General features: G+C 57.9%; 2 protein-coding genes across 2 annotated transcripts; both read right to left on the bottom strand.

Annotated features, from left to right (window-relative positions):
- Positions 1-664: 664 nt before the first annotated feature.
- CTXN1 (cortexin 1) lies at positions 665-2,261 on the bottom strand. The gene is made up of 2 exons (XM_032309356.1): positions 2,042-2,261; positions 665-1,664 (listed from the first exon to the last, which is right to left on the bottom strand). Exon 2 carries the CDS (start codon positions 1,642-1,644, stop codon positions 1,396-1,398), a length of 249 nt encoding a protein of 82 aa, XP_032165247.1. The 5' UTR covers positions 1,645-1,664; positions 2,042-2,261; the 3' UTR covers positions 665-1,395.
- Positions 2,262-2,791: 530 nt separating this feature from the next.
- TIMM44 (translocase of inner mitochondrial membrane 44) lies at positions 2,792-16,711 on the bottom strand. Its single transcript, XM_032309310.1, has 13 exons — positions 16,604-16,711; positions 14,443-14,544; positions 11,564-11,734; positions 10,555-10,635; positions 9,694-9,843; positions 8,831-8,970; positions 8,476-8,561; positions 7,658-7,750; positions 7,447-7,571; positions 6,064-6,114; positions 4,305-4,394; positions 3,634-3,744; positions 2,792-3,348 (listed from the first exon to the last, which is right to left on the bottom strand). Exons 1-13 carry the CDS (start codon positions 16,646-16,648, stop codon positions 3,229-3,231), a joined length of 1,365 nt encoding a protein of 454 aa, XP_032165201.1. The 5' UTR covers positions 16,649-16,711; the 3' UTR covers positions 2,792-3,228.
- Between the last annotated feature and the right edge of the window lie 10,708 nt (positions 16,712-27,419).

Here is a 27,419-nt window from a genome sequence, read left to right as displayed (position 1 = left end):
GGGTGTCCTCCCACAGCACAGCACCGCCCCCCGCAGCCCAACTAGTCCTCCGGGAACGGGTGAATGGCATTCGCAGAGCCCGTGCAGTCACACAGCCTGCCTTTTATAGAAGCGCTTGCTTCTCCCCGCACGCTGCGCACGGCTCCCTGGGGCACAGACCACGTCTCCCGGCGGGTGTGGAGCCCAGCCAGCCCACTCGGTTGCTGCCGGGCCCCCGGCTTCCAAAGCGCACGTGGAGGGTGGGCAGGAGGAACCAGGCTGAGAGAGGTTTGGGGTGCAGCTGTGGTCCGTGCCAGGAGAGCCTGCCACTTCTTGGCTCAGCGGGCCTCCCTGGCCCCCCACTTCCACGGAGCCTCCCCCGGTTCTTCCCAAGTCAAGGGAAAGAAAGGGGGGGGTGGATCTCAGCGATGCACGTTGCTGAACAGAGCTAGTTCACAGGCCAGTCCCCCCCAAACGCCGCCTGGCTGTTTTGGCAGCGTGGGGCAGCCACGAAGAGCATGTGCGAGTCAGACCCGGCTTCACGTTGCAGCCAGGCTGGAATCCTGCCACTCAGCACCGTGCAGGCTAGTCCCTGCGGCTGCCTGACTTTGGTCCCCCGGCCATGGGGCAGCGATGCTAAGAGGGCTCACTGCGGGTCCTGCAGAGGGAACAGGTCACGCGCGGCTGGGCGGGTAGTAAGCGCTCAGCGATAGCTTTTATTGACACCATCCGCTCGGAGGCAGGGAGCGGGCAGAAGGGCTGGGGAAGGCCACCGGGGGATGCGAGGAGGGCTCAGAGGGAAGCGCGGGAAGCGAAAGGAGGGCCGGGGGGGCTGACCTGTGCTGGGGAGAACCTGCCCGCACTCCTCCCACCGAAGGTGCCGGGCGTCCTGGACACACAGCAGCCATCGGTGCTCTCGGATCCCGAACTCCGGGGCAGGCCGCGCGGGGCGCGTGGGTATGGCAGCCTCCACGACGCGGGCGCAGGACAGACTGCCCCGCAGAAGCGTCTCAACACTAAGGGGGGTTTGGGGGCGGAGGAGTGAGGGTGGCCAGACCACAGGGGAGAGAGGGGGGACACGCGGGTCCCCCGCATCCAGGAATGGACGGGACACTCATGCTCGGCGACAGGACAATAGCAGAACCACCTATACGCCTTGGGGTGGGGATGGGGGGCCTCTTCCCAGTCGGGGGCCAGCCGAGCTGTCGAGTTACGGAGCGAGGACGGGGCGGGATAAAGGCACGAAGTGGGGCTCCGGCCGGGCCGGGAGGAAAGATGGGAAGGGTCTGAGGGGGAGGAGCTGGACCTCTAACGCCCTCCCACCTCGGGCTAGGCGATGGGGCGGGGTCCTGAGCGCGATCCCCTGCCAGGCTGCGCCCCCGTCGGGTCCGCCCTTGGGGAGCGGCCCCGCGCGGCTCAGACCAGCGCGTAGTCGAACTGCCCGCGCTCGAGCGCCTCCTTGTGGTCGGTCCAGGACGAGGCGGGCATGCGGCTGTAGGGGTCGAGCAGGATGCGCACGCAGCGCACCATCAGCAGCACCAGGACCACGAGCAGGCAGAGCACGAAGGCGAACACTGTGCGCTGCTCCGCGTCCAGGCCCGCGCCCACCGGGGGCCCCGTCGACGGCGGCAGCGGCTCGGGGGACAGCGTCCACGTCGCGCTCATGGCTCACATCGCCGCGCGCCCTGCGGAAGAGGAGCCGGCCGGGGGCGCTGGGATGAGGATGCGCCTTCCCGCCCCCTGCGCCGCCTCTCCCGCCACCGCCCCCTGACCTTGTCCGGACCCAGCCCCCGCCCGCGCCTCTGTCCCCCTGGCTACGCCCAAGCCCGGCTCCCGGGCAAGCCGCCACAGGCACGCGGGGACCCAACTCCAGCCGTGCGCGCAGGTGGGGGCGCTGAGAGTGGGGAGAGGGAGCTCGGACCCGGCTGGCCCGCGCACAACAGGTGCGAACGCGCAGCCCGGCGGCGCAGCGGGGCGAAGCCCTGTCCCCCGCCCCTCTCCCTTTGTTCTCGGCGTCCCGGGGACCCCTCCCCCACCACCCCCGCCCCGCCGCGCCCCTCACCCTGGTCTCGACCGGGACGGGGACCGTGCGCCCGGTGGCTGCGCTCTCTTCCGGGACCCAGCCGGCTCCGCTCTCGGCCTCTCCCCGGCGGCAGCGGCGGTGGCGGCGGCGGCGCCCCGGGCTCAGCCCACCCCACCCGCCCCTGGAGCGCCGGAGACCGAGGCAGGCGAGCCGCGCGCTAGCCGGGCCGCCGCGGCTGTTCCCATGGCGACGGGGGGCGGGGCCGCCGCGGGGGGCGGAGGCTGCGCAGGGAGCGGTGCGCGGGCTCGCGACCCCGCCCCGGACTCGGCGAGAACGGAGCTCCCACCCCGAGGCGCCTGGGAGACCTCCGCCGCGGGGAGCCTCAGCACCCAGGACCCCGCCCACCCCACCCCAGAAGCATCCAGGCAGCCCAGCCCGACTTCCGCACCTTCCCCGCAATTCTGTGCGATGGACCCCTGGACCAGACGTCCTGCGGGGGCGGATCCCAGTGCCTCCAAAAAGCACTCCAGCTTCTCCAGCTCTGGGGACCCCAACCCTCCGAAATCCCAGCCGGCCTACTGAAAAGCTCCCTAGCTCTTGTGTCACGGCCCCCCATCCCACCACAGGGGAAGCAGGGTCCTGACCAGGCAAGGCTGCTCCTCCAGGGCCACAGTTCCTTCAGTGACCTTGCCCACCTCCTTGTGGCCTCCTGGCCAGCTCCCACCACCCCATCATCAGTCCCAGCTCCCCCCGCCCCCCCAAGTGACAGACACATCAGACGACCCGAGCTGCTTTCCTGCACTTTGGTCTTTTATTATGTCCAAATATCAGGCATATATACAGGGTAATAAGGGCACTGTTAAAAAACAAAGCCAAAATGGCCTGGCTGAAGTGGCCAGTGGGCCACTCTGAGTGGCAGGGGCCTGAGCCCTGCCGTCCTGCCCCCAGAGAATCCCTGGGCAGGGGCCCCTTGGCACCATCTGGCCTGTGCACCGCAGTGACCTCGCCCAGCAGCCCCACAGGGCAGAGGAGCAGCATGGGCCCGCAGTGTGGAGAGAAGCCCTCTGCGGCTGCCAGCCCTTCCCCATCCAGCTGCTTCCAGTCACCCTGGTAGAGAACCAACAGTCCTGTCCCCAAAGGTCTAACTGCTGTGGGCAGACACCAGTCCTCCGGGTGTCCACTGTGTGCTGATCCAGCCCAGGAGCCCCCAGTCATGGCCACCACGCTCAGAGGACCTGCTCCGTACTGGAGGCGGAGATGTCCAGAAGCCGCCAGGCTGCGTAGGGGTTGAGCTCGTCCTGGTCTCGGCAGAGCGCCCACACGTACAGCATGCGCAGCACCTTGTCCTGTCGAGGTGGGGAAGGTGAGGGCTGGGGATGAGGGACTGTAGAGAGGGGACACTGGAAGGGACCAGGGAGTGGGGCGGCGGGCGGTAAGCCTGGCTCTGGGCTCCAGAGGCTGCAACTCAGACAGCTCTGTCACCCTCTGACCTCCACCAGGCCCAGCTAGGGCCCTCGAATTCTGGAGGCCCAGCCCTGCTGCTTCTGCAGTCATAAAACCTCCTGGCTCCAGAGCGCAGGGAGCTGAGGGCGGCCACCCACCCGTCCTGCTCCAATTCCTCCCTCACTCACCGGGTCGCCCTCGACCACCTCGCCTTTGGGGTTCTTGATCACCATCACCAGCTGGGCCTGGAAGGTGACGATCAGCACAGGCCCCTGCTCCATCATCTTGCCCATGGCCAGCTGTTGGGCGAGGGGGGCGGGGCCGGTGCTCAGAGAGTGGCCACACCCCTTCCCTGCTCCTCCCTTTTGCAGGGGCAGCCCCAGCACTCCCTTTGTGCCCCTTGTTGCCCAGGCCCCAGAAGGAGCCTGAGCGTCGCCAGTTTCTGGGTGGGGGATTCCAAGGTCCTTCCCAGGGTGAGCCCAAGTCCCAACTGCTAAGAACCCATGTGGCCTCCCCAGTTCGTGGGCTGGGCGCACACATCAAGGCCTCCCAGAGGTGCCAGTTCTGCACACAGGCAGGGAAGAGGGAAGCACGCGCTGGCGTGTCTTCAGCTCCCCATAGGGGCAGTGGGGGCCTGAGCGGTCCTGACAAAGCGCCCACCCTTCCCAGTAAAGGTGCAGGGACACACACTGCCTTCCGGGGCCCCGAGGTCAGGGCAGAGGCATCCAGTGTGTCTGCCACCTGCCTAAGCATTCTCCCACCACAGGCTCCCACTGAAAGGGACCCTGGAGGTCCCTTAACCCAAGCACCTGCCCGTGCCACAGCTCCTCCAGGCACACCCCCAGGGAGACACACTCACATCGACGTTGTCGATGTCCAGGATGCGGGAGTGGAACTGCAGGCCCAGCGCTCTGGCCTGCTGGATGGGGTGGGCCAGCTGGCTGTAGGTCTGCAATGAGAAGCCGCACACCTGTAGTCCCCAGCACGCCCCGGGGCCGGCGCCCCACGGGGCCGGGTGCACAGGCCTGGGAGACTCTCCCTGGCTCGCCAGCCGAGCTCCGTGCTTTCGGCCCCGGCACTGTCCAGCAACGGCTCCTGGCACCTGGGTTTGCCATGCCAGGAGTGGCAGATGCCAAGAGCCTGGCTCCGAGCAGCCAGCTGCTGCCACCCATTTGCTGGCCCGAAGCACAGCCCCGTCCCTCACAGCAAAGGCAGCGCTGCATCAAAACCATGAACTACAAGTGGTAGCCCCGAAGGGTTGGTAATTTTCCTGCTACAGGATCTGAAACCACAGGCCCAGGCGTCCGGTGAGGCCTCTCTGGCTGATCCTGGACTTGCCCATATTCACAGTCCTGAGTCTTGGCCTGGAATCAAACGCGTTTTCTAGGATTTGCCCTAATCCGCGGCTACTCTGACATGGGCTGCCCGGGAGGCCTGCTCCTCGCTGACCAGCTCCTCTGAGAAGCTGCTGGCTGCAGGCAGCCCGTTCTTCCCCAGGGCTAGCGGCGCCCCCCAACAGCCCTCTCCCCAAGCCTGCGCCCAGGCCCGGGACATGGGCAGCCTTGCAGCTTTCCTCTGGAACCTTCTCTGGACTCAGCAACTATGATGGAAGACATTCCAATCATACCTACTTTTTATGGAAATAAATGATCTACCAAGAAAAAAACCAAAACGCTGCCACTCCCATTTCTGGTGTGATTCTTTAAAAAAAATGACATTTAAAAAACACCCTCTCTAAGAGCACCTGCAATTTCAAGTGCATTTCCTGGGGCACCAGCAGCTCTCTGGCAAAGATAATCAACCACATCCTAATGGACCCAAAGTATTTAAAAAAAAAAAAAAAAAAAAAAAACCCGCCACCCCCACTCTCAGAAATGTCTGCTGGATTAGTCACCATGCAGAGGAGTACTTAAAAAAAAAAAAAAAAACCTGACATCTTCTCCTCTGCTTTCTCCAAGTTGTTTGTGAGCTGGAAGCAGAATAGAATCAGCCAAAAAAGGCTCTGGATTGCTTAATACAAATAAGCTCGGGAAAAAAAAAAGCCCCATGAAGACACAGGTCAGGGAGTGAGCAGGGTGAGCCGAGGTGGCCGGCCAGAGCCCTGCGGGGACGCAGAGGCTGCCAGGCCCGGGGCAGACACAGTGTGCTCCCGAGGAGGGCTGGCCCGCCGTCCACAGCCCGGCGCCGTGCAGCCCCGGGACCCGGAGCCCCGACTCCAGGCAGCCTAATCAGGCCCTGTCAGGACACGCGGCTCCTCCCCGTGCGGGAAATCTATCACCGTCTGTTTTGATCTGTGTTTCGGGAACTTGAAGTGAGAACAGCTAATGAGTCCCATCAGAGCTTCGTGTCCTGCAAATGCTGCATCTGTGTTCGTGCTGTTTCCTCATGACGCCTGTGACATGCGCGTGATGATGGACTCTGGCCCAGGGACAGGAAGGTCACACACACCCAGGGCTATTCGCAGCCCCTCTCCGCCCAGCCCCGGCCCCCGGGGTCTCCCCACAATCAGGACACCAGACCCTGTCGTGCCCTTCTCTGACTGTCCTGCCCAAGCAGATCTCCAGGCTGTGATCCTTTTTAGGCCTAACTAGAAAAAATAAAAAGAAAGAAGTACTCACAGCTTCATAGCACCAATCTTTGAGAATGTCAAGCTCTCCAGAAATCATGGCCTAAAAGGGGACACCAAAAAAAGTTAGCTTGAGTCTCAGAAGGGACGATCCAGGTGGGGGGGCCCTCCACTAAAGACTCTAGCTGGGGAGAAGGGGCCCTCAGGTTGGGCGGTGGCAGCAGGTGCCCCGTCAGGCCCCAGGGACCAAGGGCCTTGTGTGTTGACCCCCAGAAGCCCAGGGTGGTCCCAAAGGCCTCATGCAAGAGGCAGAGGAAGGTGGCATCGTGGCGGGCTCACCCCGGCCGGGAAACTAAGCCAAGGAGGACAGCAGCCGCCTTCTCGCACTGGAGCTCTGCCCCGCTGGGTCCTCACAGGCCCAGAGGCAGGGACGCGGGCGTGGCCTCCAGGTGGCATGGGGGAGGCCTCGGCAGGAACTGACAGGCAGGGCCACACCCACAGAAGGCGATGAAGGAGCCCAGGACCCGGAGCCCAGGACCCGAGGGTAAACACAGGCAGGCTCCCGTGGAAGAAACCTTTCATCTGTGTTCGGACCGCTGCTTTTGGGGATTGCTCCATGTCGACAGCCTCCCGGCCCCGCCCAGACTGGCCTGAGGGACCTGGGAAATCGGAGGGGGAGGGGACCCTGGGAAGGTCACTGGGATGGAGGAGGAAGGCGGCGGGATAGGGACCCATCAGGGAGTGCAGGGCCCCTCTGTGGTCTCATCAGGACCTTCCCCGGGTCCGGCCACATCGTTGGGGCTAAAGGAACCAACATGGCAGGGAAAAGGCCACCAACCTCGGGCACGGGCCTTGGGGAGGGTGCACTGTGGCAGGACCCTGAGCCAACTGCTCTCTCCTCGCTTCTGAGCCAGAAAGAGGGGCTAGGAGATGGGACCAGGATTCCCACAGAGAGGACACCTCGGAGGGAAGCCCCCTCAGGGTCCTCCTTGTGGCTTGGCCCCCGTGCCACCGTGTCCCCAACTCCTGAAAGGCCCCAGGCGGCCACTCGAGGCAGCTTTGAGGGAACCGCCTCCAGCAGTGAGCACGACGGAGCCGGGCAGGAGGCTCCAGGCCAGCTTGCAAGGGAGGTAGGAGTTGCTGCCGGACATCGTGATGGGGAACTCAGTCCCGGGAGCAGACGCACCCCACAGGCAAGGCAAGACAGAGAGCAGCTGCCATCGTGGGAACCAGCAGGGCCCACGGGCGGCCCCGGGTGCCTTCCCAGAGGTGCGTGACAAACAAAGGCCAGGCGTGGGGGACTCAGACCTCTGAAGCCGGGACAGCCGTCTGCCCCTGGCACAGTGCCCCATCAGGCCGCAGCCTGTGTGCTGTGCGTAGCCCTGGGTGACCGAAGCAGGGCAGAACAGGGAGGGCCCACTGAGGGGCGACCCACCTCCAGGACGTTGGGGATGATGTCGTTCTCACACTGCTGCAGGAACCGCTCCTTGTCAAAGGCAGGGTCGACTCGCAGGATCTCCGTGAGCACCTCCGACATCTCGGTCTTGGAGAACAGGCCCCCTGGAGGCAGCCGAGCCAGGAGTGGGTCGAGGGCCCACGGCCCTCCCGAGGCCGGCCCCAGTGGCAAGGACGGGCAAGCCACTCACCCAGCAAGTCCGTGACCTTGTCCGTCAGCGCACGGGACGCCCGGATAAGTGCGTTGTCGCTTTCATCATACTTCATCTTCATCTCGAAGAACCCTGTGGGGACGTGGGCCAGGGTCAGGGGCCCTTCCAAAATGATGCCTCTATTCCACGACTTCCGAGGGCTCTTTGGGGCCCCTGTGAGATCCACTCTCGGAGCAGAAAAGGTAAATGGGGCGCCCTCTCCAAGCCTGTGTCCCCAGCAGTGGGCCGAGGGGGCTATGTGAACAGTGAGGGGCCGCCCCGCTGCCTGGCGCTCTCCCTCCACAGGAAACAGGCCTCTAGCAAGCCTCACAGGACAAGGGACAAGGGTGTGCAGCCCCTGGGAGGCCCCCCACCCCAGAGGAGAGCAGAGCAAGCCGGGCCCGCGAGCTGGCCAGCTGCGCCGCACCAGCGCTCTCCCAAGCGGGGAGTATCTCATGGTGGAATCCACAGCCGTGGCCCCAGCGAGGCGGGTGTGCCTGGCCGCCCTGCTGCTGGCAACAGCTCTGGCAATGACAGTGGCGGGTGACGGCCCCCACGGCAGGGTCCCTGGCCCACCGGCCCAAGATGTCCCGGGCTGCCCGCGTGAGCGGGGCTGGCCACTGTTGGCCTGTGCTCGGCCAGGGCTCTGCTGCTCACTGGCTGGGTGAGCCTGTGGGAGTGGCTGGTCCCCTCGGACCCTGGTCTCCTCCTCTGTAAAGTGGGGGGATCTGGCTTGTGCCCAGCCCAGGGGGACACTCAGGAAGCGTCTGCTGTCGCGGCCACGCTGTCAGCTGAGCCTTGGAGATGTGAACACTCACGATTAAAGACCACGTTGTTGTCCCTGAAATCTTTCCACTGCTGGTACCACTTGGAGTCCTTGTGCAGCACGACTCCCAGGGCCTCTCTAGGGAAGACGGGGCCAGCGGTGAGCGGGGGAGCACCCGAGCCCGCCCTCCCTCCCGCCCGGCCCGGAGGGGAGGGTGGAGCCGGACAGCTCTCAGCCTCCTGCCTCCCCCCTCCCCACCCTCTCCCCCAGATGCACTAGGGAGCAGGAACTCCAGAGCAGTAAAGCAGTTGGGGAACGAACGGCGCGGGGGGTCGGGGGGGACCGGGGCGCCAACAGGTCTGCTACCTACTCGTTGGGCTCGAAGGGGACCGGGGCGCCAAACCTACTCGTTGGGCTCGAACACCTTCTCTTCCTTGAACTTCTCTCCCGCAAACTCCTTCCTCTTCCTGAGCCGCTCTGGCCTCCGATAGGGCCCAGTCTGCCCCAGCACACTCTGGTCGAGCTCCTTCTTCACGGACTCCACCCCCTGGAGGAAAGCAGCCCACCACGCAGTGGGCACCCAGGACCTTCCCGACACTGCGGACCACCACGGCGGGCCTGTGCATGTGCACTGGGAACCCCAGTGTAGGGCCTGATGGCAACCCAGGGCCTTGGCCTCCCCCAATTTTGAGGTCGTGTGGCCCAGAGTAACCTGCCTGACTTCCCTGCATGGACAGCAGGACTGTTCTAGATGGAACCTGCTTTTCTTCGGCCTCCGTCTCAAAGCCCCAGGCAGGGGCTCTGGCTGCGTGCAGGGGGCTATGCGCGCCCCCTCTGGAGAGCCTGCCCCCCCCACCACCGGTGGCCTCTTCCCTATATAGTCCTCCCTCACTTGTCGCTCAGGAACTGCTCATCCCTGCCGGTCCCCCAGGCCCCTTGAGAGCAGAAACATGGGCTTTCTATCTTGGGACCCCCATGGCCAGAGAGGACCCAGCCAAGGGAAGATTCGACAGGTGATGGGGAACGAATTCAGGACTTCCAGTCACCCGGAGTGCAACAGGTCCCCGGTTTAGGGCCATAAGCAAAGACAGCCAGCAGCTCAGAGCATCTCGCTCGCCCAAGGCTGCCCGGCCTCGAGTGGAGCACAGACCCGGTGCCTCGGGCAGGGGCTCCCCCTTCCAGGGCGGCGCTCCGAGTTGGGAGCTCTGGCTCCTGGATTCAGAGCAGGCCGAGGGAGGCAAGGGCACCCCGGCCGCAAGGCCTGACCCACCTGCGAGAGGGCTCTGAAGGCGGCGGTCTTCCCCAGCTTCTCCCCGCCCTTGGACACTGACTCGGCGGACTGCTTGGCAGTCTTGGCTGCTTCTTCCACGCTCTCCTTGATTTTTCGGCCAAGGTCGCTTTTACTGACTTCGTCAAGACTCTACTGAGACAGAGGGAGGGGGATGTCAGCATAGCGCCCCTTGGGGCCCGCACGAGCTCCCCCAGACTTAGGCCGGTCTAGCCCTCCCAAGGGCAGGAACAGGTGAGCATCTGGCCCGCGGGGCCCCGAGACTCAGGTCCCCCGTGTATGATGTCCAGGGTGCTGGGCCCTTGGGCTCCGGGCTAGACACCAGGTCTGCTGGGCTCCCCCCAGAACGGGCAGGAGTGGCAGCCTGGGAACACAGGGGAGGAGCCTGCGTCCAGCACGGCACTGGCCTGACCCTCTCTCCTGCCCAGAACAGAGAAAAGCAAAACAAGCCCCGGAAAGGAAGGCCGCAGCATCTCCCTCCCGTCTCTACCCTGGCCTGCGGGGCCAAGCAGCGCTTCCCAGTTTTTCGACAGGAAGAAAAAAATCCTCCTCTCGCCTTCGGTCTTTGCCAGCGGCAAGCAAGCTTCTCACCCAAGTGGTAAACTGCGGGGCACGTGGGCTAGTCTGACTTCACCCTCCTTCCCGGGGGCGCCCTGCAGCCGAACTCCGGAAGCCGCCAACCAGGCACGCTCTTCCCTTCTCGCCGCCCACGGCCACTGATCGCCTGGGCCAAGTCCCGCCCTGGCGAGTCCCTGCGGCTTCCCGCTCCGCGCTCCTCCCAGAGGCGCCAGCAGATGGCCCCGGAGCGAGGCCAGCGGAGCGTGGGGGCCCCGAGACCATTACCTCCTTCACTGTGCCCGAGATCTCCCCCAGCTTCTTCTTTATCACCTCGCTCGTCCGCATGGTTTCCGATTCGATGGTTCTCTACGGTAGGGATGGTGTTTCTTTTGGTTACGACGCCACAGTTCTCTTACAGGGGAGGGTCCAAAGAAGTGTTTTCTCAGAGGCTCCTTCCCCCGCCCCGGGGGCCTCTCACTGCCCCACAGCCTCTCCAGCGGGCTCAGCAGCCGGAAGGCTGACCCGTGGAGACCCTCCACTCTCTCGCTAGGTGCAAGGGAGAGCCATCCCCTCCCCCACCCCTCCCCCATATCTGACATTAACTGACATGGTCCTGCCTCACTCGGCACCCCTGCAGCTGCCAGCCCCTGCCGGATCCCCCACAGCCACGGTCCCACCTGGCCCTGCTCCCAAAACACCCCTCAGCCCCCTTCCCTTCCTTAATGGAGAGGAAGGGTGATCCGCCACAGATGGAGCAGACCTTGCGCATGGCTCGGGAGGGCGCCGAGAGAACAAACAGCCCAGAGACCCAGAGCGGGTGCCCACTGCTGAGACGGGGTGGGGGGCTGCCCCACCTCCCAGGCCTTGGGTGGCAGAGGCGGTGCAGCCCGCTCGCCGTGGCAGGCGTCTCGCAGCTGCTCATCAATGACGACACCCGCAGTGCGGTGACCCGCTTTCTACCCACTTCACTCAGAGAGCCACGAGCGCCTCTCAGGAGAGCGCGTCTCAAGCCTACTGCTCCCACGGTCACCAGGGGCGCCCAGCGGATTCACACTCGGATCCTGCAGCTGGGGGGCTCCGAGACCCAGCATTGCTCACGAGCTCCCGGGAGAGGATGGCGCTGCCGGTGTGCACAGGCCGCGCTCTGTCTCACCACGGAAACGGAGGGCTGGTGGCGGACTCCTGTCCCCTCGCCCCCCAGTGCCAGCACAGTGACCTCGCCTGCCCCTGCCACACGGGCACCGCGCGGGAAGCGAGTGTCCCAGCGGGGGACACGCGCAGCAGAGGGACTCACGTATTTCCTCCTGGCTTCCTGGAGCGCGTCCGACTCTTCCAACCTGCGGGCCTCATCTCGGAATTTCTTTATACTTTCTTTCATTTCCTTGTTTTTGGCTAATTCTTGTTTGATGTTATCCAACAAGCCAGAGAGAAAGCCTTTCCTGTTTCCAGAAGAATAAGATCTGGACTAGAAAAAAATGGGAAAAAAACCAAAGGGTTTGTACTTTCTCCTCTGCACCGATACGGGTTTCACAATGAACAGCTACCTCTTTCCTGAGTGACAAAAGTCAAATCAAAAAAGCATCGGGTTGGGTGCCTGTGGGGGGGGCTCATTCAATTAAACATCTGTCTTTGACTCAGGTCATGATTCCTGTGTCTTGGGATGGAGCCCCAAGTTGGGCTCCCCGCTCAGTGGGGAGTCTGCCTCTCCCTCCCCCTCTGCCCCCAACCCCATTTACACTCTGTCACTCCCTCTCTCCTAAATAAATAAAATCTTTAGAAAACATATATATAAAAAAATAAAAAAGCATCAGGTGGTAAGTTGTGAAATGTCCGGACAATAAAATATTATCCAATAATAAAAAGAAATGCGTTAGCAAGCCATGAAAAGATGCAGTGGCTTGCCACAACGTCATATCTCAATGACATCTCAATTTAAAAAAGACCCAGGGAGGGGCGCCTGGGTGGCTCAGTGGGTTAAAGCCTCGGCCTTCGGCTCAGGTCATGATCCCAGGGTCCTGGGATCGAGTCCCGCATCGGGCTCTCTGCTCAGCACGGAGCCTGCTTCCTCCTCTCTCTGCCTGCCTCTCCGCCTACTTGTGATTCTGTCTGTCAAATAAATAAATAAAATCTTTAAAAAAATAAAAAAAATAAAAAAGACCCAGGGAAACCTTGGCTGCATACCGCCAAGTAAGAGAAGCGGATCTGAAAAGACTCCAAACGGTATGATCCCGCTCTAGGACCTTCTGGAAAAGGTGAAACCATGCAGACAGTAAAAGGATCAGTGGTTATCAGGGGCCCGTTGGTGGGGGTTGGCGGGGGAGATGAATGGGCAGAGCCCACGGGAGTTTCTGGGCACCAAGACTACTCTCTGGGACATGATGACAGTGGACACGCAGCAGACGTCTGTTCTCAGCCCAGGAATGTGCAGAGCGAACCCTGAGGTAAACCGCGGACGTCAGGTAATGATTACAGATCAATACTGGCTCATCAGCCGTAGCTACCGCGCTCCACTAACGCAAACGCGCCTCATGGAGAGACGCCTCACAGGGACACTGTGCCCAGGTGGGAGGAGAGGGGGAGGGGGAGCTGATGGGAACTCTCTGTACTTCCTGCTCAGCTTTTCTGTACATCTAAAAGTGCACAAAAAAATAAAGTCTATTCTGGGGCGCCTGGGTGGCTCAGTGGGTTAAGCCTCCGCCTTCGGCTCAGGTCATGATCCCAGGGTCCTGGGATGGAGCCCCACATCGGGCTCTCTGCTCAGCGGGGAGCCTACTTCCCCCTCTCTCTCTGCCTGCCTCCCTGCCTACTTGTGATCTCTGTCTGTCAAATCAATAAATAAGATCTCAAAAAAAAAGAATAAAGTCTATTCTAAAACAAAACAAACTACCAGGCTCCTTCTCCAACAGAGGAAACCCTGGACAAGAAAGAGGCACAGGTGAGAATCCTCAGAGGGACTCAAATGTGCTCACCTCAGGTGAAGGTCAACAGCCAAAGGGGCCCTTGTCCTAGGACTGGAGTTCAAAGGACTCCGTGGCCCCTTATCCCAAAGAAGCTGGCATGGGACCCTGCTCCCTGGGCTTCTGGGGCCGGAACAACTGCTTCCTTTGGGGGTCACTCTCAAGTCCAAAGTTGGGACTCACGTGTCACCCCAGGGCTTGGCACAAACCTCCCTCATCGACCCACAGGATCACTGTCACCAAGAACTGAAGCTCAGGGGTCTCTCTTGTAGGAAAACCCGACAAACCCAGAAGCCAGAGCCTAGGGAGGCCACAAGAAAGGCCAAGGCCCCACTCCAAGAACAAGAGTCAGTCCACTGCCCAAGACACAGGCTTCAAGGTCAGACTAGGCCAGGTTCGGATCTCCGCTCTGCCGCAAGCATGAGAGTAGGCTCCGAAAAGGGAATGCTTGAACAGCGACGCGAGGGAGTCATGCCATGGGACCATGGGCACTTTCACAGTGTGCCAGTGCACCGCCGTGGACACGGCCCGCCTTCCCACTTTCAGGGTGACCGACTCCCGAGCCCCCATCAAGCCGCAGGGCCAGCCTGGCCAGGCTTTCTGGTGGTGGTTGGGGTGGGGGTGGTCCAGGTTCTAAGACTGTCTGGGACTGCACCACGGTCTATGTGAGAGAGTCTAGTGCTGAGAGGAAACCCAGAGGGAACGGTAGGGTGTGGGCTGCCCCCCGCCACTCCGTGTGGGTCTGGGGAGGTAGGTCAGCTTCTGGGCTTTCCTCCCAACAGCGGCGAGGCACCCACAGAAAGAAGCACGGTTGAAGAGGTATGAAGGGAAGGGCAAAAGCTCTAGAAAATGTGGTCGTGAGGAACAACAGAAACAGGAAACCAAGCTCCCGTTGTGGGTGACTCTGCTCCAATGCCTGGAGGGCTGTCACAGAGAAAAGGGAAGAGTTGCAGGGAGGTGGGTTTCAGCAGAGTCCAGGGACGCCTTCCCAGCCATCAGAGCCGACACGTCATCCCCTCCATCAGGCTGGAGCTCCTCCCGAGAGGACCAGCACACTGGGCTCCGCAACCTCGAAGGGCTTAGCTGTGGAATGTCAGCCTATCAGCGGCCCCGGGCAGTGTGAGCAACACTTGAGGCCCTCTCTCCTGTCACGTAGACCTAATCTTTCAGAAGACGTTCCCCTGCCCTCAGCTTGCCGGCATTCTGAGTCACTCACCACGGGCAGCTCTCTCCCGGGCCAGTGCGTCTGAGAGGTACGGTGGCGTAGCGGCAGCAGGCTGTGGCTGGACAGGAACTGGACCCCACTGCCGAGGCATCTCTAATTGGGCGAGAAGAGAGAAAAGACCCAATACAGGTAAGAGACTGACAGGGAAGCAGGTAGGCCACACTAAAAAGCAGGGGGGTCGCCCAAGACTGATTTGCCAATTTTTACCGCATGCCTGTGCCGCATGCTAGTCGCTCGGCAATCTTGCTAAATTCTGAGAAGCCAGTGGAATCTTGCGGAAAAGACGACACTGGATCTGCACCTCCAGAGTCCATGTCTACTTTCCTGCCTCTGAACCTGGGGGAAACCAGAGGAGTCCTGGGAAAGGCCAACCTACAGTGGAAGAAGGCGAATCATGCCAGTCTGATTTGATCCCGGAGCCTGAAATGGGCACCCAGAGCCTCGACGCTGGCAGTAAGCAGTCTTCTCTCACAGCCTACCCCCTTTCTGCCAGCCCTGGAAGAGCAGAGACCTGGGCTTTCAGAGGTAAAACACGGAGAACTTCTTGGTCCAGGCACAACCCTGGGACAAACCTACCATGTCCTGGTCCAGGGCTGGGCTGCCAGCGGGACAACTGAGGGGACCCACCTGAGCAAAGATACTCTTAATGTCATATAAAAGGCATTTCTGCTCCCGCCAAATGAAGAACTTAAGCCCCATAAGAGAAGGGCCTGTGCAGGTCTTGTTCAATGTTGAACCCTAGCACTCAAAGCTAAGCCAGGTATGCTGATGTCAGTGACCCCGCAGAATCACGCTTCCATTTCCACTCTCTGGCCCTTTCTGTGTCACTCCTCCATTCTCCAGGAACTTTAAGCAACATCTCAAATGTCACCATCTCCTATAGCTCAAGAGTAATTCCTGAGATGCCTGGCTGGGTCAGTTGGAACAGATTGAGACTCTTGATCTTAGGGTGGTAAGTTCGAACCCCATGCTGGGGATAGGGATGACTTAAATAAATAAACTTACCAAAAAAATTGTTTTTTAAAAACAGTAACTCCTGAGATGCCTGGATGGCTTTGTCGGTAAGCATCTGTCTTTGGCTCAGGTCATGATCCCAGGGTCTTAGGACCAAGCCTTGAATCAGGCTCCCTGCTTTTTTCCCCGATCCCTCTGCCTGCTGCTCCCCATGCTTGTTCTCTCTCTCTCTGCCAGATAATAAAATAAAATCTTTAAGAGAGAGAGAGAGAGCAACTCCCAAGAGTTTAAGGAAGTTCTTCTTCTCTGCCTACATTTTTGATCCTGGAGCCACTGACTTCAGCAACAGTCTGAAATGGTCTGTCTAACTTAGGAAAGAAATCCCACAGTATGCCCAAACCTGAGGTTGGTTCCCCACCAGTTTTTGTGCCCAAATCCAAACATGTAGAGATTCAATCTCTCAGCCCTGACTCAAAAGACAAGCAGCCCCCCCCCCCAAAAAAAACCAGCGTTGAATCAGAGAGCTTCTTTCTCCCCACACTAGGATCCCTATGAGACATTTCCTCCCTGCATTCCAGCTCTGTCCGTCAGTCTGACCCAGGGTGCTGGCCAGGTCAGCTACAGGTTGCTTAACCTTTTTGAGCCGCGGTTTCCTCCCCCAGTCCCAACAACATGAAGCACTACTGTTTTCTGAGCGAGCTATACACACCTCAACTCCCACCGCCCCTGTGAACCCAAGCTCTCAGCCAGGGCGAGAACTACCAGCCGCACTTTCACACGGAGGGTTAGGAGGAGCGAGGCAGGAAATGCTCTTGGTAGAGGACCTGGCATATAAACGCGAGCCGTGACTGTCACGGTGTTCTGACTTCTCGCTGTTTCTCCACTGGGTGCCCAGGCCACCATTCACTCCCCGATGCACGTGGAGTCTGATCGGGAAGTGAGGGGCGATTCGCCCCCCGCCCGGCTCCGCCCATGGCGGCCTCCGACCCGGCACGCTCTGCCCCGGCCCACGAGCTTCGCTCCGGGATCCCGGGCCCGGCCTCCGCCGACCCAATGCCCCAACCCCAAGGTTCTCGCCGAGCCCAAGGGAGGGCGGAGGGGGCCAAAGGCCTGAGGACAAAAAGGCCCTGGAGGTCGCAGGCCTGGAGCTCCCTGGACCCGCCCCCCATCTCCACCCTAACCCCGCACGTCCACTTACCCGCGGGCAGCCGCACCAGCCTCCCCACAGCGCCGCCGCCGCCATGTTGCAGGATCCCGTGTGACCTTCTTGCGACGCGGCCCGATGGCGTCACCCGCCGCGTCGATGTGGCGCGGCGTGGGCCTGGGAAAAGCCGGCTCTGGGGGCGGGGTTTCGGAGAAGAAACAGCCTATGACTAGACAGCATTCCCGGGGAGGGCGGAGCCTTGGAGAGCGGTGTGGCATAGGGCGGAGCGTAATGAGGGGGGAAATTCCTAGACAGCTAGGCCTCTGATAGGGCAGGATTTTGGAAGGCGGGGCCTGGTACTGGATGTCACCCGGGGGGCGGGCACTTTTTTTGAAGCGGAGACCTATGGTTGGATAAGACTGCGAAGGGGCGGGTCGTGAGGGGGTGCTGCGTCGCGAGCGGTGAGCTCTCCGGCAGATCACGCGGGGTTGCCGCGGCTGGAAGGACGAGGGCAGCGGCTGACTGCAAGGACGGATTCCGTTGGATTCTGACCGATGGGCCCGCGGGCCGGCCCTGTAGTGACTGACCCTGGGTCTCACTGACAGTGGCCTAGAGGGACCGACAGAAGGGCAAGTGAGTTGCTCCAAAGCGAGAGCCCAGGAGCCCACTTTGTGCAAAACGTTGAGAAAGCGCCTGTTGGTTTTAGTCCAGAACAGGAAGGTGAAGCTGAGACCAGGCCGGGTGGACGCCACTCCTCCACGGATTCCGTGTGACTTGACACACTTGGCCCTGAAGAAGATCAGGCCTTTTGTCTTTTTAGCTCCTGGACACTATTTGCCATTTAGAGAATGCCGCCACCAAGTGGCGGTACCTTGACGTGGCCGCGCAGTCTGAGTCTGGGAGGGATGGGGACGGTGGGGAAGTCCGCGCGTGTTGCCTTTGCCCTCTTGTAGCCTGTTGAGGTTTTAAACTGTGATAAGGTCTGTGGGACTTGAAAGGGAGGCAACACACACTCCCTCTAGCTTCAGGGCTGGACAGTTCTCTGTCTCTCAGAAGCTCCACCTCCAGGTGGGAGTCTGCGATCCACTCTGGATTTGTCTGAAATATCTTGACTCCAAGAAGAGCCAACTAGTTAAGTGGTTGGGATATATAGGTTTGTTGCTGAGAAGAAGGTCAGGGCTTCTTCATAGTAGCTGAAACCATGAGATCGGATCAGGGCACCCGGGAGTGTGTCAAATGTGCATCTCTAAGGCCGAGGGTAAAGTGGAGAGAAGAGCCCTGGAAGGAGACTGGGCAGGACTGGTCAACAGGTAGGGAGAGCACCTGGAGGACCTCAGAGAAGGCAGGTGGCGCGCAGAGTGTCGGATGCTGCCGGGGACTCGGGCACTCGGGCAAGGTAGGCATAGCCAGGCCGGATCCGTCATTCTTGGCACTTTGCAATACGGAGGTCCCTGGTGAGAAGCAAGGGCATTCTGGTCGAACGGTGATGGTGGAAGCCAGATTTCAGTGGGTTGAGATTCCTTTTTTTTTTTTTTTAACAGAGGTAAGCCGGAGTCAACTTGTACTGGCCGGCGAGAGCTAATTGTCAAGTTTTTAGGAATCTGGGAGCTAGTTGTCAAACAGCCGTTGTTGAAAAGTTCATGTGTAAACTTCCCCATCACATGGATCGTATTGAGGCAAAGGTAATAAATACTCAAAACGCAGCGCTTTCTCGTTATTTTTCCACGTGTCGCTAGCTGTGCTACTGGAGGTATTTACGTAAGTCACATCTGGATGCTGGGAATGCTGTCCTGTGCACTTTTGCATCCTCTATCAACTCCGTGTTCCGTGACGCTACATCCAAGGCTTGAAAATCAGCCACGGTGGGAGTATTTATACCACGGGAATTGGCAGACACTACAGATCTTGAGCTTTGGCTCGTTTAGAGGGCCCATTAGTAAACACTCAGCCGGCCCGTAGAGCAGGCATGGACACCGCTGAGGAATCTTTGCTGTGTGTAGCGGGAGAAATGATGGCAGCTGGAGGAACATATGGGGAGGCCTGAGGGTGCTGTGTTTCTCCACCTTTTCATTTTGAGACATTTAAAAGCCACCAAAAAAGTTGCAAGAACAGTATAATGAACACTCATAGACGCTTCCTCTAGATTCATTTTGACCCTTGCCATCTCTTATATGTATCGACACAAATGTATACAAGCAGATTTGTTTGTTTTGCTAAACCTTTGAAAGAGAGTTGCAGACATCAGGACACTTCCCCTTCAATACCTCTTTTGGGGCGCCTGGATGGCACAGTCGTTTAGCGTCTGCCTTTAGCTCAGGTCTCGATCCCCAGGTCCTGGGATCAAGCCCTGCATTGCTCCCTCTCTCTCTCTCTCTGTTTCAAATAAATAAGTAAAAAATCTCTTTTTAAAAAAATATTTTATTTACTTGACAGAGAAAGACACAGCAAGGGAGGGAACACAAACAGGAAAAGTGGGAGAGGGAGAAGCAGGCTTCCTGCTGATCGGGGAGCCCCCGGTAGGGGCTCCATCCCAGGACCCTGGGACCATGACCTGACCTGAAGGCAGACACTGAATGACTGAGCCACCCAGGTGCACCAGTAAATAAAAAATCTTAACAAAAAAATACCTAAGCACATTTCTGATAAGGGCATTCTCTACCAGACCACAATGCCCTTATCAACCTGAGACAGTCATTATTGGCAATTAAATCAATCAAATAAAACTCTCCAGTATTCCTTCCCCAATTTTCTCTTCGTAGCTTTTTTTTTTTTTTAAGATTTTATTTATTTATTTGGCAGAGATCATAAGTAGGCAGAGAGGCAGGCAGAGAGAGAGGGGGAAGTAGGCTGAGCAGAGAGCCCGACGCGATGCTGGGCTCAATCCGAGGGCCCTGGGATCATGACCCAAGCCAAAGGCAGAGGCTTAACCCCCTGAGCCACCCAGGTGTCCTGCTTTGTAGCTTTTCAAAAAAGAAAAATCCAAGGTTCCATCAAGTGTCACTTTGGTTGTCATGCCTCCTTCAGTTTTCTTTAATCTAAACAAGTCCCTGGGGTGCCTGAGTGGCTCAGGGGGCTAAAGCCTCTGCCTTCAGATCGGGTCATCCTGGGATCGAGCCCTGCATTGGGCTCTCTGCTCATCAGGGAGCCTGCTTCCTCCTCTCTCTCTGCCTGCCTCTCTGCCTACTTGAGATCTCTATCTGTCAAACAAATAAATAAAATCTTTAAAAAAAAAAAAAAAAACCTATACAAGTCCCCTTGTTTTGGCGGGGAGGGATCATTTATGACCGAGCATTTGGAAGGGCTGTTGTCTTGTAAACATGCCCCACATTCTGAAGGTGACTAATTTGAGCATGATTAGTTCCTGTGTTGTCAAGAGGTCCCATAGGTGATGCGTGTTTTCGACTGCGCGCCAACAGGAGGCTCATGATGTAATCGGGGGACACTCCATTTGCTGGCTTGGTCAAAGGTTCCATCTTTTATGATGTCTGTGATGGGAGAGGGAGGAGTGTATTTACATGCTGAGCTGCTGGGCTGCAAGAGCTTGAGGGAGGGTGGGGAGGAGATGGGGAAGGGAGGGCAGCCGCTGGCAAATGTCATGCTGGGCCCAGGGGACATGGTAGGTGTGTCCATCCATCCAGGCATTATTCCAGCCCGGCAGGTGTGGGCAGAGAACCTTGCTCTGCATTCATCACCCTGGTCCCCTATGGGGAAATAGTTGAGGTTTCCTGGCCAGCGACGTGCTCCAGCTGGTTTGTACTGGGCACGCAGTGGGTGGTCAGTGATACCAATAGTCGCTGATTTCCTGACCCGGACGCGCCGTAGGACGTGCTGTGCGTGCTGTGTCTCGTTTAAGTTCTCCAACGACCTTATGTGGTGAGATGTTATTTTTCCATTTCTGCACCACAACTCACCATCAAGTTCGTGGCTTAAAACACACCCGTTCCTTAGCTCCTAGTTCTGTAAGCAGCAGTCTGGCTGGGCGCTCGCTGCGGCACTGTGTACACCAACATCGGAAGGAGCCTGGAGGAACACAGAGATAGCACAGCCCCTGCCTCAGGGGGACACCCAGATTTGGGAAACATCCCCAAATTTTTACAATAGTGGGCTCTGTAGTTGACAATCCTGTCCTGTACACTCAAGAATTGGTTAAGATCTGGGGCGCCTGGGTGACTCAGTGGGTTAAAGCCTCTGCCTTCGGCTCAGGTCATGATCTCAGGGTCCTGGGATGGAGCCTTGCATGGGGGGGGGCTCAGCAGGGAGCCTGCTCCCCACCTCTCCCCCGGCCTGCCTCTCTGCCTACTTGTGATCTCTGTCTGTCAAATAAATAAATGAAATCTTTTTAAAAAAAAAAAAAAGAATTGGTTAAGATCTCTCTCGCGCGCTCGCTCACTCGCTCACTCTCTAAGTCAGGAAGAGAGCCTGCACCAACGACCAAATTCTGCCACCACCTTGATCTTGGACTTTTAAGACTCCAGGCTGTGAGACATCATTGTGTGTGGTTTAGCGCCCCGCACTCCCCCAGTGCAGCTGACGAAGAAGACCTTCCCCTGATCAGTAGACCAAGCCGTGTGTGTGCTCCAGGATGCCTGGTGTGGTGGCAGGATGCAGGCAACCTTCCCAGCGCTGTGTGGTTGAGTGTGCACTGGGCAAGGCCATGGCAAGACCAAGAGCAGGACAAGGACCAAGGCACTCAGGGAGCTGCCCTCTGGAGAAGCATCCAGAAAGCCTGTCCTTGGGAGTGTGTGTGCATGCAGTGTTCATCGACGAAGGTCAAGATTTGGGGCTGGGATTATCACAGAAACACTATTATTTCACCATGGCCATGGAACAGATTCTTCCAAAACAGAATGACAGCAGAGTGGTGGTTCCGGGTGACTAGGGGGTGGGGGAATGGGCAGGTGCTGCTCAGTGCGTGCAAGTTTCAGTTAAGCAAGGTGAGTGTTAGAGTTGTGCTGTGCACACAGGACCTCCAGTTCTCTATGCTATATTGTGCACTTTAAAAATTTTCAGTTTTAGGGGCATCTGGGTGGCTCAGTCAGTTAAGTGTCTCCCTTCGGCTCAGGTCATGATCCTGGAGTCCTGGGATCGAGCCCCGCATCCAGCTCCCTGCTCAGCGGGGAGTCTGCTTCTCCCTCTCCCACTCCCCCTGCTTGGGCTCTCCTGCCCCCCCCCCCCGCCCCATCATCAAATAAAGAAATAAAATCTTTATTTTTTAAAAAGATTATTTCTTTATTTATTTGACAGAGATCACAAGTAGGCAGAGAGGCAGGCAGAGAGAGAGGGGGGAAGCAGGCTCCCCACTGAGCAGAGAGCCCGATGCCGGGTTCGATCCCAGGACCCTGGGATCATGACCTGAGCGGAAGGCAGAGGCTTCACCCACTGAGCCACCCAGGTGCCCCAAGAAATAAAATCTTTAAAAAATTCTTTTCAGTTTTAAGAAACTCATGTTGGGTGTTCTTCCACCCCACACCCCCAAAACAAAGGATACAAGAAAACCTTGGAGGCGAGGGTTAGGTTACCGGATTGTGGCGATGGTGTCATCGGTGTGCGCGTAGGTTCACACTTGTCACATTATATCCGCTAAGGATTTGCAGATTTTGCATATCCGTTTTACCTCAATAAAGCTGTATTTATTTATTTATTTTTATTTTTATTTTTTTATTTTACTTTATTTATTATTTTCTAAAGATTTTATTTATTTATTTGACACACAGAGAGAGCACAAGCAGCCAGAGAGACAGGCAGAGAGATAGGAGGAAGCAGGCTCCCCGCTGAGCGGAGAGCCCCGATGCAGGGTTCGATCCCAGGACTCTGAGATCATGACCCGAGCCGAAGGCAGAGGCTTTAACCCAATGAGCCACCCAGGCCCCTATTTATATTTTTTTTAAGATTCTATTTATTTACTTGACGGAGAGAGAGAGACAGCAAGAGCAGCAGGAACACAAAGCAGGGGGAGTGGGAGAGGGAGAAGCAGGCTTCCCGCTGAGCAGGGAGCCCAATGCGGGGCTCGATCCCAGGACCCTGGGATCATGACCCGAGCCAAAGGCAGATGCCTAGCGACTGAGCCTCCCAGGTGCCCCAATTAAGCTGTTTTTATCTTTCCACCATGTCATGGCTTAAGATCAGTTTGGATGCTCTCACCGTTTCTGGGGGTCGGGCATCTTGGCATGGCCCAGCTGGTCCCCTGGTTCAGAGCGTCTCACGGGTCTGCGAGCCATCTTCTCAAGGCCTGACGGTGCGGAGGTTCTGCTCCAGGATCACTCCTGCGGCTGTTGGCAGGATTCAGTCCCTGGCCGGCTGTCGGACGGAGGGCCTCCGTCTCTCACGGACCGCCGGCTGGCGGCCTTCTGCAGGGTTTGCCAAGTGGGCATCCCGCAGCTTCCAACACGACAGCCAGCGGACGTGCACGGGTGTACGAGAGGGCCAGCAAGACAGAAGTCACGGTTTTCTGTAACCTAATCTCCGATCCCAGGGATCGTATTCTTTTAGTCGAAATGGACTCGCTAGATCCTGTCTGTCCTCAAGGAGAGAGGATCAGACAGGAGCACGAATATAGGAGATGGGAACCATGGGGGCCAGTTTAGAGCCCCCCACCCGCCGCCATCAGTGTTAGGGTGTTTTGATTGTGCAGCCTGGAGAGGCTGAGACTCAGGGCTCCGGGGTAGCGCCCCCTGCATTTTCTGTAGTTGTACTGTAACAGAACCTGAGGCCTGGGCAGTGTCTACTTTTTGTGCTTAGAGATTTTCTTCTTGGCCTATGTATGTTGTCAGTCTTTGTTACTGTTCCTTGAACACACACCTGAGATTAGTCCTGCGGACAGCATGTACTCTGTCTGGATAGGATGTGATATGATGGGAGGGGGCCTTCCCTTCTGGGGTTTTCCTCCAAAACCCCCCACCCCAGTCTGTCTGTGAGAAAAGCATCAGACAGGTCCCAGCTGATGGAGATTCTATAAAATTCCTGATTGGTTCCTCTCTGAATTGTCAAGGAAGGTCATAACGAACCAGGAAAGTCTGAGAAGCTGGCCCAGCCAGGAGGAGGCTAAGGAGACATGACAGCTAGGTGATTTTAGGGAAAAGGACATCATGGAAAAGTTGAAAAAATCTGAATAAAATATGGACTTTAGTTAATTATAATGTGTCAGTGTTAGTTCATTAATCATAACAAAGACTTTATTCTAAGATCTTAAAACTAGGGGAAAGATTGTAAGGTACATGGGAACTGTAATTTTTTTTATTTTTAAAGATTTTATTTATTTATTTGACAGGCAGAGATCACAAGTAGGCAGAGAGGCAGAGACAGAGAGAGGGGGACAGGCTCCCCGTCGAGCAGAGAGCCCGACGCGGTGCTCGATCCCAGGACCCTGAGATCATGACCTGAGCAAAGGCAGAGGCTTAAACCCATTGAGCCACGAAGGCACCCCAACTCTGTACCATCTTTGGAATTTTTCTGTAAATCTTCTAAAATAGAAAGTTTAAAAAAAATTTTTCAGGGGCGCCTGGGTGACTCAGTGGGTTAAAGCCTCTGCCTTCGGGTCAGGTCATGATCTCAGGGTCCTGGGATTGAGCCCCGCATCGGGCTCTCTGCTCAGCAGGGAGCCTGCTTCCCCCCTCCTCTCTCTCTACCTGCCTCTCTGCCTACTTGTGATCTCTCTGTCGAATAAATAAAATATTTTTAAAAATTAAATATTTTATTTATTTATTTGAGAAGGAATACGTAGATAGAGGAAGAGGGAAAAGCAAGCTTCCCGCTGAGCAGAGAGCCCGATGCGGGGCTCGATCCCAGGACCCTGGGATCATGACCTGAGCCGAAGGCTGGTGCTTACTCCACTGAGCCACCCAGGCACCCCTCTGTGTCATTACTTTTTATGAATGCATACATTTAATATATTTATCTCCCTGAAGGGTACTGTATTCTCAATAAAGGCATTAATGTAAAAAACAAGGGCCCCTTGGGATCGAGCCTCCCATCAGACTCCCTGCTTGGCGGGGAGCCTACTTCTCCCTCTCCCTCTGCCTGCCATGCCCCCTGCTTGTGCTCTCTCTCTAACAAACACACAAAATCTTTAAAAACAAACAAACAAACAAGGGCCTCTTTTAAAAAATTAAAATACAACTTGCATTTTAGAGCAGTTTTAGGTTCACAGCAAAATTGAGTGGAAAGTGGGGCACCTGGGTGGCTCAGTGGGTTAAAGCCTCTGCCTTCAACTCAGGTCATGATCCCGGGGTCCTGGGATCGAGCCCCACATTGGGCTCTCTGCTTGGCGGGGAGCCTACTTCCTCCTCTCTCTCTGCCTGCCTCTCTGCCTACTTGTGATCTCAGTCTGTCAAATAAATAAATAAATCTTTAAAAAAAAAAAAAAAGTGAGTGGAAAGTGAAGGAAGCTCCCATTGACCTCACATCACAAACCTCTGCCCTTCCGGATGCCCAGCCTCCCCGACCGTCAACATGGCACCAAAGGGGCGGCTTTGTCACCATCAGTGAACCCACACCGACATCGTTATCGACCAGAGCCAGGGCTGACACTGGGGTTCACTCCACGGGTTGGGACAAATGGCTAATGAATGCACCCATCGTTGGGGTGACATACCGAGTGTTTCACTGCCCTAAAACTCCCCTGGGCTGGGCTCCTTCATCTGACCCCGCCCCCCCCCCGCCCCCGCCCCTGACAGCCACTGATCCTTGCATGGTCTGCGTGCCTTTGCCTTTTCCAGAATGTCACGGGGCTGGACTCCTACAGCGGGTAAGTAGCCTTTTTAGACTGGCTTCTCTTGCTTACTCATCTGCATTTGAAGTTCCCCTGTTGTGTCTTTTCAGGGCTGGGGAGCTCATCTCTTTCTCACCCTGGATATCACCCCCTTGGCGGGATGTCCCGCAGTTTGTCCCTTCGCCCCCGCTGAAGCCTCTGTCTGGGCTGCTTCCGGGTTTGGGTGCTGATGAGTCAATCAACCTTAGACACCTGTGCGTGCCGGTTTGGGGGTGCGGTTGTAAGTTTGGATAATACCGAGGAGTGTGACTGTGGGATAGAGGATTTCTGTTCTCATACCTCGCTTTGCCACGGAGTCTCTTAAATTCTCACTGCAGTTACGTTTCTGGCAGTTTATTCTATTTCGAACATTTTTTCCATGTGGTGTGATTATATTCTATGTGGCACAGAGTTTTAATAATGCCATGTCTCCAACTTTTCGTGATGTTTATCATTATGTAATCAGGCTCTTTTTTTTTTTTTTTCCTTTTGGCCCAAATGGTGGTTTTCCTAGATTAATATTGCCGGCCAAATCATCTTAATTAAGAATGATAGCTGTGATTTATTAAGCTCTCGAGGCCAGGCAGTGTGCCAAGAGCTTCGCATACTGGCTTCATCAGGCCCTTTGTAGCCGTGAAGAACCCGAATGAGAGAGTCCGGCATCTCACCACGTAGCTAGGCTCCCCCGCGGGCCGCCCCGGACAGCCCTCTGGTTTCGGGGAGACCGGCTGGGGCCCCAGACACATCCTTAGCAAGAGAAGTCTGCCTCTTTGCAACCGATGGCTCCTCCCGCGTCCCGTCGTCCAACAAGCCCCTCTTCCACCAAGCCCCTCGCTGGCCGCTCTGGGCTGACCATCATCCCCGCTTCCCCCCCAAGTTCATCTGTGAACCTCCTTACCCCCCACCCAGCCCAGCAGAATGCGATGATTTGGAGATAAGGCCTTAAAAGTGATAATAAGCAAGTTTGAATGAGGTCATTCGGATGGATCCCGGTCCAGTGTGACTGGTGCCTTTAGAGGAAGAGGAGGCGGACACGGGACACGGGACACGGGACATGGGTGCAGAGACGGCCACCTGCCAGCCAAGGACAGAGGCCCTGCCACCTGCGGGGGGTGGGGTGGGGGGGTGGGGGGGGAGGGGTGAGGAGGGGTGTGGGGGCAGGGGAGCCCTCTGACGTGTAAGCCCCTCCCCCCAGCCTGTGGTATTTTGTTAGGGCCGCGCTTGCAAACTCCTCCAACAGCTTCTGGGAGTCCTGCCTCGGGCCCAGAGCCCCTGCCCACGCCCAGCTGCTGCTGCCCAGAGGCCTCCGTGTTCTGTCTGCCTTCTGCCTGGCTTCCTTCCCGCCCCTGCTCCCTCCCCTACCGGCTGGCTCTCTCCTCCATCTCCTGCTCTCGCCTCCTCCAGGTACCATAATAGCTACTGGCACTGGAGCTCCCTCCTCTGCTCCAGCCCGCCTGCCCCCCCCCCCAAGTGCCGGCTCCTTTAGCAGCCCCCCCACCGCGGCCCCCCCACACCTTTGAGGCGGATGCTAGCATAAGCTCTTGGGTACAGATGGGCGCCTAAAGTTGCCCAGGGGAAGGAAGCTGCCCACAGCCGCTGGGAGCCTCGGAGAGAATGTGACCTTGGAAAGAAAGGGCAGGGCTGTCGTCCCAGGTCAGAGCAGGGGGCACTCCTGGCCCCGGGGCAGGGTGGGGGCAGGGTGACGAAGAAGCAAGAGCCATGCATAGGCAGACACTGACTTCTCCTTCAAGTCTGGGAAGTTGACAGCAAGCATCCCCCCATTTTCTAGGCCAAGAAGCAAAGGGCAGCGAGCGGGGAGGTCTGTGATGGGCCAAAAGCGATTCTCGATTCTCGAAGGCTGCTGTGGGGAGGGATGGCAGGCAGGGGAGAGGTCAGGACGCCCTGGGAGGGGATGACCTATGCAAATATCCCGGGTGCAGAAGGACGCGGTGGGTGTCCTGCGAGCCCTAACTGTTCTTTCTGTTTTGCAGAAAGATCCCTCTGGTTGCAGTGAGGAGGCCACTGGAGGTCACTAGGAGCCACCATAGTGTCCCAAACCGGGGGGCCTGGCAGGGGGGGCTCTGCTGAGAAACCAGGAGACGGGCTGGACGGGGCTCGGTGACG

Source organism: Mustela erminea, chromosome 1 (assembly GCF_009829155.1).
Source record: "Mustela erminea isolate mMusErm1 chromosome 1, mMusErm1.Pri, whole genome shotgun sequence".
Taxonomy (NCBI): Eukaryota; Metazoa; Chordata; class Mammalia; order Carnivora; family Mustelidae; genus Mustela; species Mustela erminea.
The sequence above is the reverse complement of the archived record's forward strand: the minus strand, read 5'-3'. Positions and strand labels throughout refer to the sequence as shown.